General features: G+C 42.3%; 4 protein-coding genes across 4 annotated transcripts in view; 3 read left to right on the top strand and 1 right to left on the bottom strand.

Annotated features, from left to right (window-relative positions):
- Window positions 1–5813, bottom strand: part of LOC134815835 (SH3 and multiple ankyrin repeat domains protein 2-like) — a 35468-nt gene extending 29655 nt beyond the window's left edge. The window contains exon 1 of the mRNA XM_063824417.1: window positions 5731–5813. Within this exon, the coding sequence (XP_063680487.1) occupies window positions 5731–5786 (56 nt within the window). The 5' untranslated portion in view covers window positions 5787–5813. The remainder of the gene's footprint in view (window positions 1–5730) is intronic.
- LOC134815899 (cilia- and flagella-associated protein 53-like) overlaps window positions 1–14462 on the top strand; it is an 889273-nt gene that overhangs the window by 311083 nt on the left and 563728 nt on the right. The gene's annotated exons all lie outside the window — the stretch shown is intronic.
- Window positions 1–14462, top strand: part of LOC134815896 (probable ubiquitin carboxyl-terminal hydrolase MINDY-4) — a 623521-nt gene that overhangs the window by 316812 nt on the left and 292247 nt on the right. The window lies entirely within an intron of this gene.
- On the top strand, window positions 11885–14099 carry LOC134814734 (uncharacterized). The gene is given in 4 exon segments (XM_063822924.1): window positions 11885–11923; window positions 12008–12083; window positions 12754–12948; window positions 14000–14099. Coding segments are annotated over 4 exon segments (408 nt in total). The 3' UTR covers window positions 14098–14099.

The following is a 14462-nucleotide window of genomic DNA, read 5'->3' as shown; positions in this document are numbered from 1 at the left end:
CTTCAGGTTTGAGATCTTTGTCCAACTGGGATTCGAACACCAGTAATACTGCATATGGCCTAGGCAGTGGCAGTGCGTCATCGAAAATGAGCCGCGTATACTGACTGTAAGATGGTTTTTAGCGCTAATTTCTGCCAGTAAAATAGTGAATAGAATTACGTGGTACATTTGTCGCTCCCACTAAATCGCTCGCCCAAATTTTAAGAAAATTCTTGTTAAAATGCCCTTTGGTATGAAGTTGATCTAAATTGGTGTATTTTTGGACGCTGATTCCGAATTGCACCCCCATCACGGATTCACGTTGGGTTAAAATGCTTTCCTGGAGAGTTATGGGCAAAAAACCATTTTGGTCACGTGACAGGCTAATAAAACATTAATTCGATTGTTTAGGGCTCGGGTTAGGGTTAGGGTTAGGGTTGTGGTAAGGGTTATGGATAGCTTCGGGGTTATGGTTAGGGTTAGGGTTCATGGGATTACAGATTAGGGTTTATATGTAAAACCGTTTTGTACGGCTGCAAAACTATAAAATCAAAGTCACGTGAAATTTTTGGGCGAGCGATTTAGTAAGACTAAGAGCCTACATATTTTGTAGCGTGATGCGTTACTCATTTCACAAAATGTTTACCGAACGAGCGTGCTAAATCACTCTACAGTCGATCTTCGAGATTGTTCTAAAAGGGCCCCCGACGGTTGTAATCAACTTCAATGGATGTATTTTCGGACGCTGATTCCGAATCACCCCCCCCCCCCCCCATGACATAGGGTTAAAATGCTTCCCTGACGAGATATTGGCGAAAAACTGTCTCGATCACGTGATATGACCGTATAAGGAAGTTAGTCTAATTTCTCGTTAGGGTTAGGGTTCCATCATATGTTTTTGTTAAGGATTGGGTTAGGGTTAGGGTTGGGATCAGATTAGACGGTTAGGGTTTCGAAAAGTCGTTTAGAACCAGCTAGAGAACGGGTTGAAAAATTCACGTGACAGTCGAGTGTAGAGTGATTAATCATCATCCTTTACCGAACCTTCAGACACTTAAAAGGAAACTTTGAGAAAAACGTTGGAGCATTTCCAATCGGTAATCGTACTATATAGCGAATAATCTTGCATTCTCAACAAAACAATGGTACATAAATTTTGAATGTCCGAGCAAGTTCAATTTTATCGTGCACCTGTTATTTGCATAATATATTTTACCTGGCCTATTATGGTATATATAATCTTTAATATTACAGTTAAGTTACATGGTACGCATGGAATTTATCATATTATTTTATATTGTTGTAAGATACTTGTTTATTTTTGTCTCTAGCTCTTGATGAATGATTTAAAACGATTTAAATTACATTTTATAACACATCAATAAACTTGATAGAATTACATTAGATACACTTGAAATAAAGTAAGAACAAGAAATAAAGACCGCCATCAATTCTATTAACACAACGCAAAACGAGTTCAATTTATGATTAAAATGGCGTTATACAAGAGCTGCGCGTTCCGACTGCGTGAATTAACTTGTGTTGCGAATCTCCTATTGGTCAATGTACCGCGTCACGTGATAAAACAATTTGCTCTACGATCAACCTTGAACTGAGTTTCGTGGACAAGATTCCGGAGGCTAATTAAATTGATTTACATGATCTCAGATTACAAAATGTTTCGTGGACACTTTTTAGGCGCGATCGTAAAGTTACGATCGATCTTAGAGTACACGATATAACTTACGATATAACTTTCGTGGAGGACACCCTGGGGACCTCAGCTATTTTACTGAGCGGCGCTTAGCCTGTATTGAAAATGAAAATGAAAAGCCGGTCGGTACGGGATCAGAGTCATATTCATAGTCAATCCGGCCGGTACCGGGACCGGTACTGGGATTTTTCCAATATTTCTCCGTTACTCCGTTAGAATGAAACATTTTTAAAAAAACCTTCAAGTACAAACTGAAATATGTTTATAGAAGTCAAAACTGACACAGAACTCATATTTGTGATCTGGCATTGGTTACTTAAAGTTAAACTAATTTAATTAAGGGGAGATACACCAAAAACGTTTTTGCTCCGAACATCGATTTTATTTTATATTATGGTTAAATAGACAAAAAGAATAAAATTGCACACCTTCAAAATTTTCTAAAAATATTCCCTCATCGAGAAAAAAAATATTTTTCTTTTTCGAAAATTTTTAAAATTTGGAGAAGTCTGTCACTGTAATACCGATAGTTCGGCCATTTTAAAAGTTTTTTAGCTGATTTTTTTACTGAACATTACTTACACTCCGTACAAGACAACCCTTTAAAAAATTATATAATTGAACAATAAATGACCAAGTTACAGACCGAACAAGGTGAAAAAAGAAAAATTAGGATTTTTGCCTACCACCAAGGTTGTACATTTTACCACTCGCCCAGGTCATCAGATATCGCTTCAAAAATTCTTGTGAGTGTAGCTGATGATCATATCAAACTTTTTGGAACAGAATTTCTCTCAGTTTTGAGTTTTAAGGTATGAAATGTGGCCTAAACGACTTAGTAAAATTCATCGTAAAAAAGGGCCAGACATGGCAGATTTAAGGCTTAAAATGACTATAACTAAAAAAGTGTCATTTTTTTTGAAATAATTTTTACATGATCGTAATCAGCTTGGTAAGACAAATCTTTTAGTACCAAATTGATAATAGTTAAAGACACAAAATTTGTAAAGAATGTGTACAATTTGTACAAAATTTATACAAGGGGGGACCCTTGTGTTCGAGCTGGAAAATTATTTAAGACAATTTGTCTTCTAAAATCACCTATTTGGTATTAAAAGATTCGTCTTCTCAAGCTGATTACGATTCTGTAAAAATTATTTCAAAAAAACTGACACTTTTTTAGTTATAGTCATTTTAAGCCTTAATTCTGCCATGTTTGGCCCATTTTTACAATGAATTTTACTAAGTCGTTTAAGGCCACATTACATACCTTAAAACTCAAAACTGAGAGAAATTCTGTTCCAAAAAGTTTGATATGATCATCAGCTACACTCACAAGAATTTTTGAAGCGATATCTGATGACCTGGGCGAGTGGTAAAATGTACAACCTTGGTGGTAGGCAAAAATCCCAATTTTTCTTTTTTCACCTTGTTCGGTCTGTAACTTGGTCATTTATTGTTCAATTATATAATTTTTTAAAGGGTTGTCTTGTACGGAGTGTAAGTAATGTTCAGTAAAAAAATCAGCTAAAAAACTTTTAAAATGGCCGAACTATCGGTATTACAGTGACAGACTTCTCCAAATTTTAAAAATTTTCGAAAAAGAAAAATATTTTTTTTCTCGATGAGGGAATATTTTTAGAAAATTTTGAAGGTGTGCAATTTTATTCTTTTTGTCTATTTAACCATAATATAAAATAAAATCGATGTTCGGAGCAAAAACGTTTTTGGTGTATCTCCCCTTAAACATGGAGTAACGGAGTTTGACGTTGGAGCTTTACACTTTACAGTTTACATAACCTTACCTGATTAATTAAATAGGCTGAATACTGAATACTGAATAGTTTTTTTAATTTTTAATGAAACAAGAAATTTAATTTTTGGCACATTTTACAAAATAAAAAGATGTAAAACAATTTATAAAATATAATGCCCATTTGGTGTATGACTTTTTGTCCTTGACTGCTAGTTTGGTTTTGGAAGAATAGGTAACTAACGGGGCAAGGAATGCGCGTGCCTGGAAGCTTTTGCGCACACCGAAACGCTAGTTCAGTTAAGTTTTTAGAGACAAGGCTTAGTAGTAGTAGTAGTAGTAGTAAACCCGCGATGGGGTGGCATGTGCCTCAATAAAAATATTACAATCATTTATTATTATATCAATTTATCGTTAAATATTTCAAAAATATCAATAACGTATGGTTGATCCTTCACACTTGGTAAAATATATAAAAATAAAGTTAATCTACACTAAAGAATAAATAATCTATATTATATAAATCAACAATATTAACTCCCCATCTTCTTGTAGTCATTTATCAAAGCGGTAGAAATCCAAGTAATTTTAGTACGCGGTGCGCAAGGAATTTCGTTTTAAAAAAATGTGTAGGCAAGATAAGCCTAAGTGTGGCAGTGAAAATTGAAAAATAAGTTGCAGAATAAATTGCAGTGACTGACTGTCAAATGCATTATCGCAGTTCATTTATTTGACTGCACTAACGTTTAGGATTCTTACAGCTGTTATATTTTGCTAATATTTTGTTTAAAAGTTGTAAAGGACAAAGTTCTTGTCCGTCCACGAAAGGTTTTCTAGGTCAAGTTTTTGTTTGTCCTGTAAGTAACGTACAATGTTGTCCTTGTATGAATTAATAAACTTATCTTGTAACTTAGGTACGTTGAAGGGAAGGATTTTATTTATTTCGTTTATCGTGTTGTTATATAATCGTGGTCCTACGTTAGAGATGCTATAATCGGTGATCCGTAATCTGTTGAACTTAATTTCAAAATACTTTGGATTTCTCCTTTCCGTTTGTCTAAGCGGTGATTTTTCAAATATACTACAGATACTCGATGGTGCTACTACCATATAAACCTTGTGCATCAAAGTTAGACAGCTTTTAGCAATGAGATTAGGAAGAGCTAAAATTCCTATTTTGTTGAAGATGGATTTTGTGTGAGATGGTAGTTTACGTTTTTCTTTGTCGTAAAAATAGTTATGATATTCTGAATCAGTGGCGCGAATAGCTTTCTTTTGAGCAGAGAATAAAGACTGAATGGAATTTAAAGATTTAGTACCCCAAACAGTAGCGCAGTAATACAGGTGAGATTGAATTAAACTATTGTATAGCATTTTTTGAGCTTTATTCGGAATGGAACTTTTAAGTTTCATCATTACGCCTGCATTTCTGGATATTTTAGTCTTTAACTGTTTAATGTGCTGGCTCCAGCTAAGTTTTGAGTCAATAATGACACCTAAAAATCGTTCATGTTCACTTTTCACTAGTCGCTGTCCTTCTATACTAATATTTATATCCTCTGGTAATCTGTTAGTGAATATCATGTATTTAGTTTTTCCTACATTAAGTTTAAGACCGTTGTTTTTAACCCATGTCTGTACAGTATTTAAAACTCTGTTTGCACGCATGTTCAGTTCAGGCTCACATTAGGACTAGAAGAAAAATTGTTAGCAGACATTAGTGTTTATAGTTGTTACTATAAGTATAGGATACAGTCTTGTTGTAACAAAAAGTCTACACTAAAACATGCTTTAGATTATATTGTGTAGTTCGAGGATAGAAAATGCAGCTTCAAGGTGGATATTGGAGAGCTGGCGAAAAAAAAAACTTTTCCCCCGTAAAATAATTTGAGCATTGAGACAATGTTATCCCAAAAAGTTTTATTTTGGGCCGAATGAAAGTTCGCAACTTTATTTTTGCGGATATGATTCCTGTCCTCTGATTGGCTGAATTGTGTCACGTGCAGCTTGCACATTGGAATGCGTCAAGCGTACAATCAGTGTACTAATAATCATAATGTCGCGCGCAAGCTCAAACTTGTTGTAAAAAAGCACCTCTAGCAAGCCCGCCAGCCGGTAAGATTTTCTCGGGAAAGGAAAATTATGGAAATTTCCTACCGGTGGGACATTTTCATATTTCAGCTTTCCGTGACCCAAATTTCACTGTTTTGACTGGATTTTTAATGAATGACCGATTAATGAGGTCACCAATTAATGAGGTCACTAAAAATATAAATTCACTCACATGTCCTCTTCATGTCTGGCTGATCTGATTAGCGGCTCAATAGAGTTTACTGACATCTGATAGCTTTAAACATTCTGAAATCTTCAAACTTCATATTCAGTCAACATCTTATCAGAACGAAAATATCTGAACAATCTGAATTTCAAAACCCCCTGCAAATTAAAGTTAACGATCACATTGCAGCTTTAATTGTACCAATAAAAGAATACTAGAACTATTATTACTAGAGCTGTACTAAAACTTTGTACTAGAACTGTGTACTAGAACTGTGTACTAGAACTGTGTACTAGAACTGTGTACTAGAACTGTGTACTAGAACTGTGCACTAGAACTGTGTACTAGAACTGTGTACTAGAACTGTGTACTAGAACTGTGTACTAGAACTGTGTACTAGAACTGTGTACTAGAACTGTGTACTAGAACTGTGTACTAGAACTGTGTACTAGAACTGTGTACTAGAACTGTGTACTAGAACTGTGTACTAGAACTGTGTACTGGAACTGTGTACTAAAACTGTGTACTAGAACTGTGTACTAGAACTGTGTACTAGAACTGTGTACTGGAACTGTGTACTAAAACTGTGTACTAGAACTGTGTACTAGAACTGTGTACTAGAACTGTGTACTACTACTAGAACTGTGCACTAGAACTGTGCACTAGAACTGTGTACTAGAACTGTGTACTAGAACTGTGTACTAGAACTGTGTACTAGAACTGTGTACTAGAACTGTGTACTAGAACTGTGTACTAGAACTGTGTACTAGAACTGTGTACTAGAACTGTGTACTAGAACTGTGTACTAGAACTGTGTACTAGAACTGTGCACTAGAACTGTGTACTAGAACTGTGTACTAGAACTGTGTACTAGAACTGTGTACTAGAACTGTGTACTAGAACTGTGTACTAGAACTGTGTACTAGAACTGTGTACTAGAACTGTGTACTAGGCAGGGCACGGCAAGGCAGGAGCCCCTAAACGTCTACAATAAAAACTAAGCGAGGATTAGCCCTGATCCTAATGGGCTGCAGTGTTAGACCTTGCTCTCTTTCTAACGCTATCTCAGTGTTATAAGCTACGGGAGAGAGCTAAGTTCCAACAATTAAGGGCCGTTAAAAGTCTAGTGTACAAAAGAGCAGTGTACTGGTGTACAGGAGAGAGGGGAGAGAGGGGAGAGAGGGAGATGAATAATCAGAGAGCACCATGGATCCTCTACCTGGTGAGCTTGAATCACTTTAATGTAGACAAAGCGCGACGTATTAGAGAGGTCTACACTAAGAAATTAACAATGGGATGTGGTAAGTCTACCAAAATTGGAATTTTAGAAATTCGATAACTAAATCGGATCAATTTTAAGCTCAATCATACAATTTTTCGCTAAAACAACTAAAAATTACCCCTAAATAAAATACATTTAGAAATAATTCATCACATTGGTTTGCCATCGCAAATATTTAAAACAAACTTAAAACTCCATCACCTAATGCTTAAGCTTTCAAATAAAATAGTTAATTTAAGTGAATTTTGAACAACAAAAATGGATTTTTAAAAATCAATTCAAAAATAAAATTCATCAGAATGGATAACGAATAAATGAATGATTACACCCGTTTAATTCATCTAAAATATTAGCTGTCAAGCGGATTAGTTCTTGTCTCCCTTTTTGAGGATGAAATGAGAGTCCATGGTAGGGATAGGTCGGACAGGGAGTCCGTACTGAGGGTTCCAGGAACCGTACTCCGAGTGTTCTGAGTGGACAGGGTAGGAGGGGTAGACTCTAACTACCCGGGGACACGCCACTCCGTCCTCCTGAGGTGAGTAGTTGTTAGCACCACGTGTCATGACGTCACACCACGTGTCATGACGTCACACCACGTGTCCCGAGTGTTCTGAGTGGACAGGGTAGGAGGGGTAGACTATAACTACCCGGGGACACGCCACTCCGTCCTCCTGAGGTGAGTAGTTGTTAGCACCACGTGTCATGACGTCACACCACGTGTCACGAGTGTTCTGAGTGGACAGGGTAGGAGGGGTAGACTCTAACTACCCGGGGACACGCCACTCCGTCCTCCTGAGGTGAGTAGTTGTTAGCACCACGTGTCATGACGTCACACCACGTGTCACGAGTGTTCTGAGTGGACAGGGTAGGAGGGGTAGACTCTAACTACCCGGGGACACGCCACTCCGTCCTCCTGAGGTGAGTAGTTGTTAGCACCACGTGTCATGACGTCACACCACGTGTCATGACGTCACACCACGTGTCACGAGTGTTCTGAGTGGACAGGGTAGGAGGGGTAGACTCTAACTACCCGGGGACACGCCACTCCGTCCTCCTGAGGTGAGTAGTTGTTAGCACCACGTGTCATGACGTCACACCACGTGTCACGAGTGTTCTGAGTGGACAGGGTAGGAGGGGTAGACTCTAACTACCCGGGGACACGCCACTCCGTCCTCCTGGGGTGAGTAGTTGTTAGCACCACGTGTCATGACGTCACACCACGTGTCACGAGTGTTCTGAGTGGACAGGGTAGGAGGGGTAGACTCTAACTACCCGGGGACACGCCACTCCGTCCTCCTGGGGTGAGTAGTTGTTAGCACCACGTGTCATGACGTCACACCACGTGTCATGACGTCACACCACGTGTCACGAGTGTTCTGAGTGGACAGGGTAGGAGGGGTAGACTCTAACTACCCGGGGACACGCCACTCCGTCCTCCTGAGGTGAGTAGTTGTTAGCACCACGTGTCATGACGTCACACCACGTGTCATGACGTCACACCACGTGTCCCGAGTGTTCTGAGTGGACAGGGTAGGAGGGGTAGACTCTAACTACCCGGGGACACGCCACTCCGTCCTCCTGAGGTGAGTAGTTGTTAGCACCACGTGTCATGACGTCACACCACGTGTCACGAGTGTTCTGAGTGGACAGGGTAGGAGGGGTAGACTCTAACTACCCGGGGACACGCCACTCCGTCCTCCTGAGGTGAGTAGTTGTTAGCACCACGTGTCATGACGTCACACCACGTGTCATGACGTCACACCACGTGTCACGAGTGTTCTGAGTGGACAGGGTAGGAGGGGTAGACTCTAACTACCCGGGGACACGCCACTCCGTCCTCCTGAGGTGAGTAGTTGTTAGCACCACGTGTCATGACGTCACACCACGTGTCCCGAGTGTTCTGAGTGGACAGGGTAGGAGGGGTAGACTCTAACTACCCGGGGACACGCCACTCCGTCCTCCTGAGGTGAGTAGTTGTTAGCACCACGTGTCATGACGTCACACCACGTGTCACGAGTGTTCTGAGTGGACAGGGTAGGAGGGGTAGACTCTAACTACCCGGGGACACGCCACTCCGTCCTCCTGAGGTGAGTAGTTGTTAGCACCACGTGTCATGACGTCACACCACGTGTCACGAGTGTTCTGAGTGGACAGGGTAGGAGGGGTAGACTATAACTACCCGGGGACACGCCACTCCGTCCTCCTGAGGTGAGTAGTTGTTAGCACCACGTGTCATGACGTCACACCACGTGTCACGAGTGTTCTGAGTGGACAGGGTAGGAGGGGTAGACTCTAACTACCCGGGGACACGCCACTCCGTCCTCCTGAGGTGAGTAGTTGTTAGCACCACGTGTCATGACGTCACACCACGTGTCACGAGTGTTCTGAGTGGACAGGGTAGGAGGGGTAGACTCTAACTACCCGGGGACACGCCACTCCGTCCTCCTGAGGTGAGTAGTTGTTAGCACCACGTGTCATGACGTCACACCACGTGTCATGACGTCACACCACGTGTCATGACGTCACACCACGTGTCACGAGTGTTCTGAGTGTACAGGGTAGGAGGGGTAGACTCTAACTACCCGGGGACACGCCACTCCGTCCTCCTGAGGTGAGTAGTTGTTAGCACCACGTGTCATGACGTCACACCACGTGTCATGACGTCACACCACGTGTCACGAGTGTTCTGAGTGGACAGGGTAGGAGGGGTAGACTCTAACTACCCGGGGACACGCCACTCCGTCCTCCTGAGGTGAGTAGTTGTTAGCACTCATTCAGGGCCACTCATTCCTCACACTGCTTTCAGTCATCACTATCAGCACCAGTTACGTTTAAATTTTCTAATGTATGTTTCAAGCAATAATTTATCAGTTAAAATGCTCATTGACAGTTAATCAAGTAGAGGTGATATAATCCATTGCTTAATCTCCAGGGTTAATCTCCAGAGTTAATCTCCAGGATTAATCTCCAGGGTTAATCTCCAGGGTTAGTCTCCAGGGTTAGTCTCCAGGGCTAATCTCCAGGGTTAGTCTCCAGGGTTAATCTTCAGGGTCAGTCTCAGGGTTAAACTCCAGGGTTAGTCTCCAGGGTTAGTCTCCAGGGCTAATCTCCAGGGTTAATCTCTAGGGTTAATCTCCAGGGTTAGTCTCCAGGGTTTATCTTCAGGGTCAATCTCCAGGGTTAGTCTCCAGGGTTAATCTCCAGGGTTAATCTCCAGGGTTAATCTCCAGGGTTAATCTTCAGGGTTAATCTCCAGGGTTAATCTCTAGGGTTAGTCTCAGGGTTAATCTCCAGGGTTAATCTCCAGGGTTAGTCTCCAGGGTTAATCTCCAGGGTTAGTCTCAGGGTTAATCTCCAGGGTTAATCTCCAGGGTCAGTCTCAGGGTTAATCTCCAGGGTTAGTCTCCAGGGTTAGTCTCCAGGGCTAATCTCCAGGGTTAATCTCTAGGGTTAATCTCCAGGGTAAGTCTCCAGGGTTAATCTCCAGGGTTAATCTCCAGGGTTAGTCTCCAGGGTTAATCTCCAGGGTTAATCTCCAGGGTTAGTCTCCAGGGTTAGTCTCCAGGGTTAATCTCCAGGGTAAATCTCCAGGGTTAGTCTCCAGGGTGAGTCTCCAGGGCTAATCTCCAAGGTTAATCTCCAGGGCTAATCTCCAGGGTTAATCTCCAGGGTTAATCTCCAGGGTTAGTCTCCAGGGTTAGTCTCCAGGGCTAATCTCCAGGGTTAGTCTCCAGGGTGAGTCTCCAGGGCTAATCTCCAAGGTTAATCTCCAGGGCTAATCTCTAGGGTTAATCTCCAGGGTAAGTCTCCAGGGTTAATCTCCAGGGTTAATCTCCAGGGTTAGTCTCCAGGGTTAATCTCCAGGGTTAATCTCCAGGGTTAGTCTCCAGGGTTAGTCTCCAGGGTTAATCTCCAGGGTAAATCTCCAGGGTTAGTCTCCAGGGTGAGTCTCCAGGGCTAATCTCCAAGGTTAATCTCCAGGGCTAATCTCCAGGGTTAATCTCCAGGGTTAATCTCCAGGGTTAGTCTCCAGGGTTAGTCTCCAGGGCTAATCTCCAGGGTTAATCTCCAGGGTTAATCTCCAGGGTTAGTCTCCAGGGTTAGTCTCCAGGGTTAATCTCCAGGGTTAATCTCCAGGGTTAGTCTTCTCCAGGGTTAATCTCCAGGGTTAATCACCAGGGTTAATCTCCAGGGTTAGTCTCAGGGTTAGTCTCCAGGGTTAATCTCCAGGGTTAATCTCCAGGGTTAATCTCCAGGGTTAATCTCCAGGGTTAATCTCCAGGGCTAATCTCCAGGGTTAATCTCCAGGGTTAGTCTCCAGGGTTAATCTCCAGGATCAATCACCAGGGTTAGTCTCAGGGTTAGTCTCCAGGGTTAATCTCCAGGGTTAATCTCCAGGGCTAATCTCCAGGGTTAATCTCCAGGGTTAGTCTCAGGGTTAATCTCCAGGGTTAATCTCCAGGGTTAATCTCCAGGGCTAATCTCCAGGGTTAATCTCCAGGGTTAGTCTCCAGGGTTAATCTCCAGGGTTAATTTTCAGGGAAAATCTCCAGGGTTAGTCTCAGGGTTAGTCTCCAGGGTTAATATCCAGGGTTAGTCTCCAGGGTTAATCTCCAGGGTTAATCTCCAGGGTTAATCTCCCGGGTTAATCTCCAGGGTTAGTGTCCAGGGTTAATCTCCAGGGTTAGTCTCCAGGGTTAATCTCCAGGGTTAATATCCAGGGTTAATCTTCAGGGAAAATCTCCAGTGTTGAAATCATTAACCCGTGAGGTCTTCCCTAATATTTATGGAAAATTTCCAGGGTTAATCTACAGAGTTAATTTCCAGGGTTAATCTCTAGGGTTAGTCTCCAGGGCTAATCTCTAGGGTAAATCTCCAATGTTGAAATCACCAACCCGTGAGGTCTTCATCTCTGAAGTAGATGAAACTTCTGAACTCCCAATACTCCCTTTCTCTTGCTCTGAAATTTCCCCCACCAGTTTCTCCAGATGACTTATGTAGCTCATAGCTAGCCGCAGGGTCTCAACCTTTGTCAACTTGACATCAGAGGGCTGTGTGGGGATACGACTCCGCAACTGTAATTGTTGTCTGTCGATGTGGACATATTCACAGATAATCTAATCGGCACTCATTTGGCGAAATTCAGCTACTTTGGACTTCTTGGCCAGCCAAATTTGAGCCGGAAATGTTTTGACTTTACAAATTTCAGCTATTTAAAATTTGTATTTATACGGATACAGCAAGTAATTACAAATAAGCTGACTAATCCATAATACTGCAAAAGTTTTTTTGAAGGTCCGGTTGAAGGTCGAACAAATTAGCGCCAGCCAAATTAAGGCCGATAAGGTATATAAAAACAGCTGTTAAATTTTACTTTACTCACCCTTTAAGTGCAAACCTTGAAGGATAACTTCCTTTATTTGATAATTGGAAACAAATAATAATTTTTACAAGGCATTGTGCCTCTTATCACTCGAGAACAACTAAACGATCGTTCACGAGATATTGGCCCAATCTTTAACCATAATTTCACGAGCTATAATACTAAGGCCCAACTAGAAGTCTAAAGTAGAAGTCTAATATCTAAACCTGAATGAAGGGCTAGTTTACCGTGATGAACGCTAGGTAACACGTGATATGTTGCTAGGTTACACGTGATGTTGTTAGGTTACCGTGATGAACGCTAGGTTACACGTGATGTTGCTAGGTTACACGTGATGTTGCTAGGTTACCGTGATAAACGCTAGGTAACACGTGATGTTGCTAGGTTACCGTGATGAACGCTAGGTTGAGGTGTTCAATTCTGCTCCTCTCTCGCGTGGTAGCAGCGATTCTCTTCATTCCGCTTAACTTTCTCCTCTTTCTGCAATTTTTCCGACTGCTGTGCTTAGAAGAGGAGGACACCTTGCTTGAGCCATGGGGAGAAGAAGTCTGGAGTGGAAGTTATTGTAGTTTGAGGGGGGGGGGGGGGAGGAGGAAGTCTGGAGTGGAAGTTATTGTAGTTTAGGGAAGGGGGGGGGACAAAGTCTGGAGTGGTAGTTATTGTAGTTTGAGGGGGGGGGAGGAGGAAGTCTGGAGTGGAAGTTATTGTAGTTTAGGGAAGGGGTGGAGAAAGTCTGGAGTGGTAGTTATTGTAGTTTAGGAGGAGGGGGAGGAAGTCTGGAGTGGAAGTTATTGTAGTTTGAGGGGGGGGAGGAAGTCTGGAGTGGTAGTTATTGTAGTTTGAGGGGGGGGGGGGGGAGAAAGTCTGGAGTGGTAGTTATTGTAGTTTAGGAGGAGGGGGAGGAAGTCTGGAGTGGAAGTTATCGTAGTTTGAGGGGGGGGGGGGGGGGGGAAGTCTGGAGTGGTAGTTATTGTAGTTTAGGGGGGGGGGTTTGGGGAGGAAGTCTGGAGTGGAAGTTATTGTAGTTTAGGAGGGGGGGAGTCTGGAGTGGAAGTTATTGTAGTTTAGGAGGGGGGAGAAAGTCTGGAGTGGAAGTTATTGTAGTTTGAGGGGGGGGAGGAGGAAGTCTGGAGTGGAAGTTATTGTAGTTTAGGGAAGGGGGGGGGGAGAAAGTCTGGAGTGGTAGTTATTGTAGTTTAGGAGGAGGGGGAGGAAGTCTGGAGTGGAAGTTATCGTAGTTTGAGGGGGGGGGGGAGGAAGTCTGGAGTGGTAGTTATTGTAGTTTAGGGGGGGGGGGGGGTTTGGGGAGGAAGTCTGGAGTGGAAGTTATTGTAGTTTAGGAGGGGGGGAGTCTGGAGTGGAAGTTATTGTAGTTTGAGGGGGCGGGGAGGAAGTCTGGAGTGTTAGTTATTGTAGTTTAGGAGGGGGAGTATGGAGTGGAAGTTATCGTAGTTTAGGCCGCAAATGGGGGGGGGGGGGGAGGGGCACTGCAAGGGGGAATTAAGAATATACATATAATTGATCTGTGTGTGATAAAACGAAATTAATTATTTATGACAATATAATAATTAAAACTATATTATGTTTATAATTTACAACCGATAAACTAACCTCGGAAGAAGCTTGCATTGGAAAGGGTATGCCAAGAAAAGGTGTAACAAAATGTTCCATAACCATGACACAATCACAAAATAGAACTAGCTCCTAACTCAGCTCAAAAATAGTGAGAAAGTCTGTCAATCTGGCTTGAGGGTGTTACTTGATATCATAATAGTCCGCTCTATATGAGCTATATGCCTTCCTCTGCGCCTTATAAATGCATCTAGAGTTACACGCTAAATAAGTTTCTCGCACCCTCTCTACGAATAGGGCAGTGGAGAGGGAACACGTGGGCTCCAGGGTCCAATGGGGCGGTGTCAAGTGTCCAGCCGGGAGGAGATCGTCAGGAGACAGTCATAATAGAGCTAGCACTCAGACTCGTGGTTCTACGCTTTACTACGGAACTGGGTTTGGAAAGGACAAACAATTTCAATTAAGTTCGCGTTAAAGCTGGACTGGTTCCAGTTTGGTCAG

This window comes from Bolinopsis microptera, chromosome 5 (genome assembly GCF_026151205.1).
Source record: "Bolinopsis microptera isolate Bmic1 chromosome 5, MBARI_Bmic_1.0, whole genome shotgun sequence".
Classification (NCBI taxonomy): domain Eukaryota; kingdom Metazoa; phylum Ctenophora; class Tentaculata; order Lobata; family Bolinopsidae; genus Bolinopsis; species Bolinopsis microptera.
This window is presented reverse-complemented; position numbering and strand designations above follow the sequence as displayed.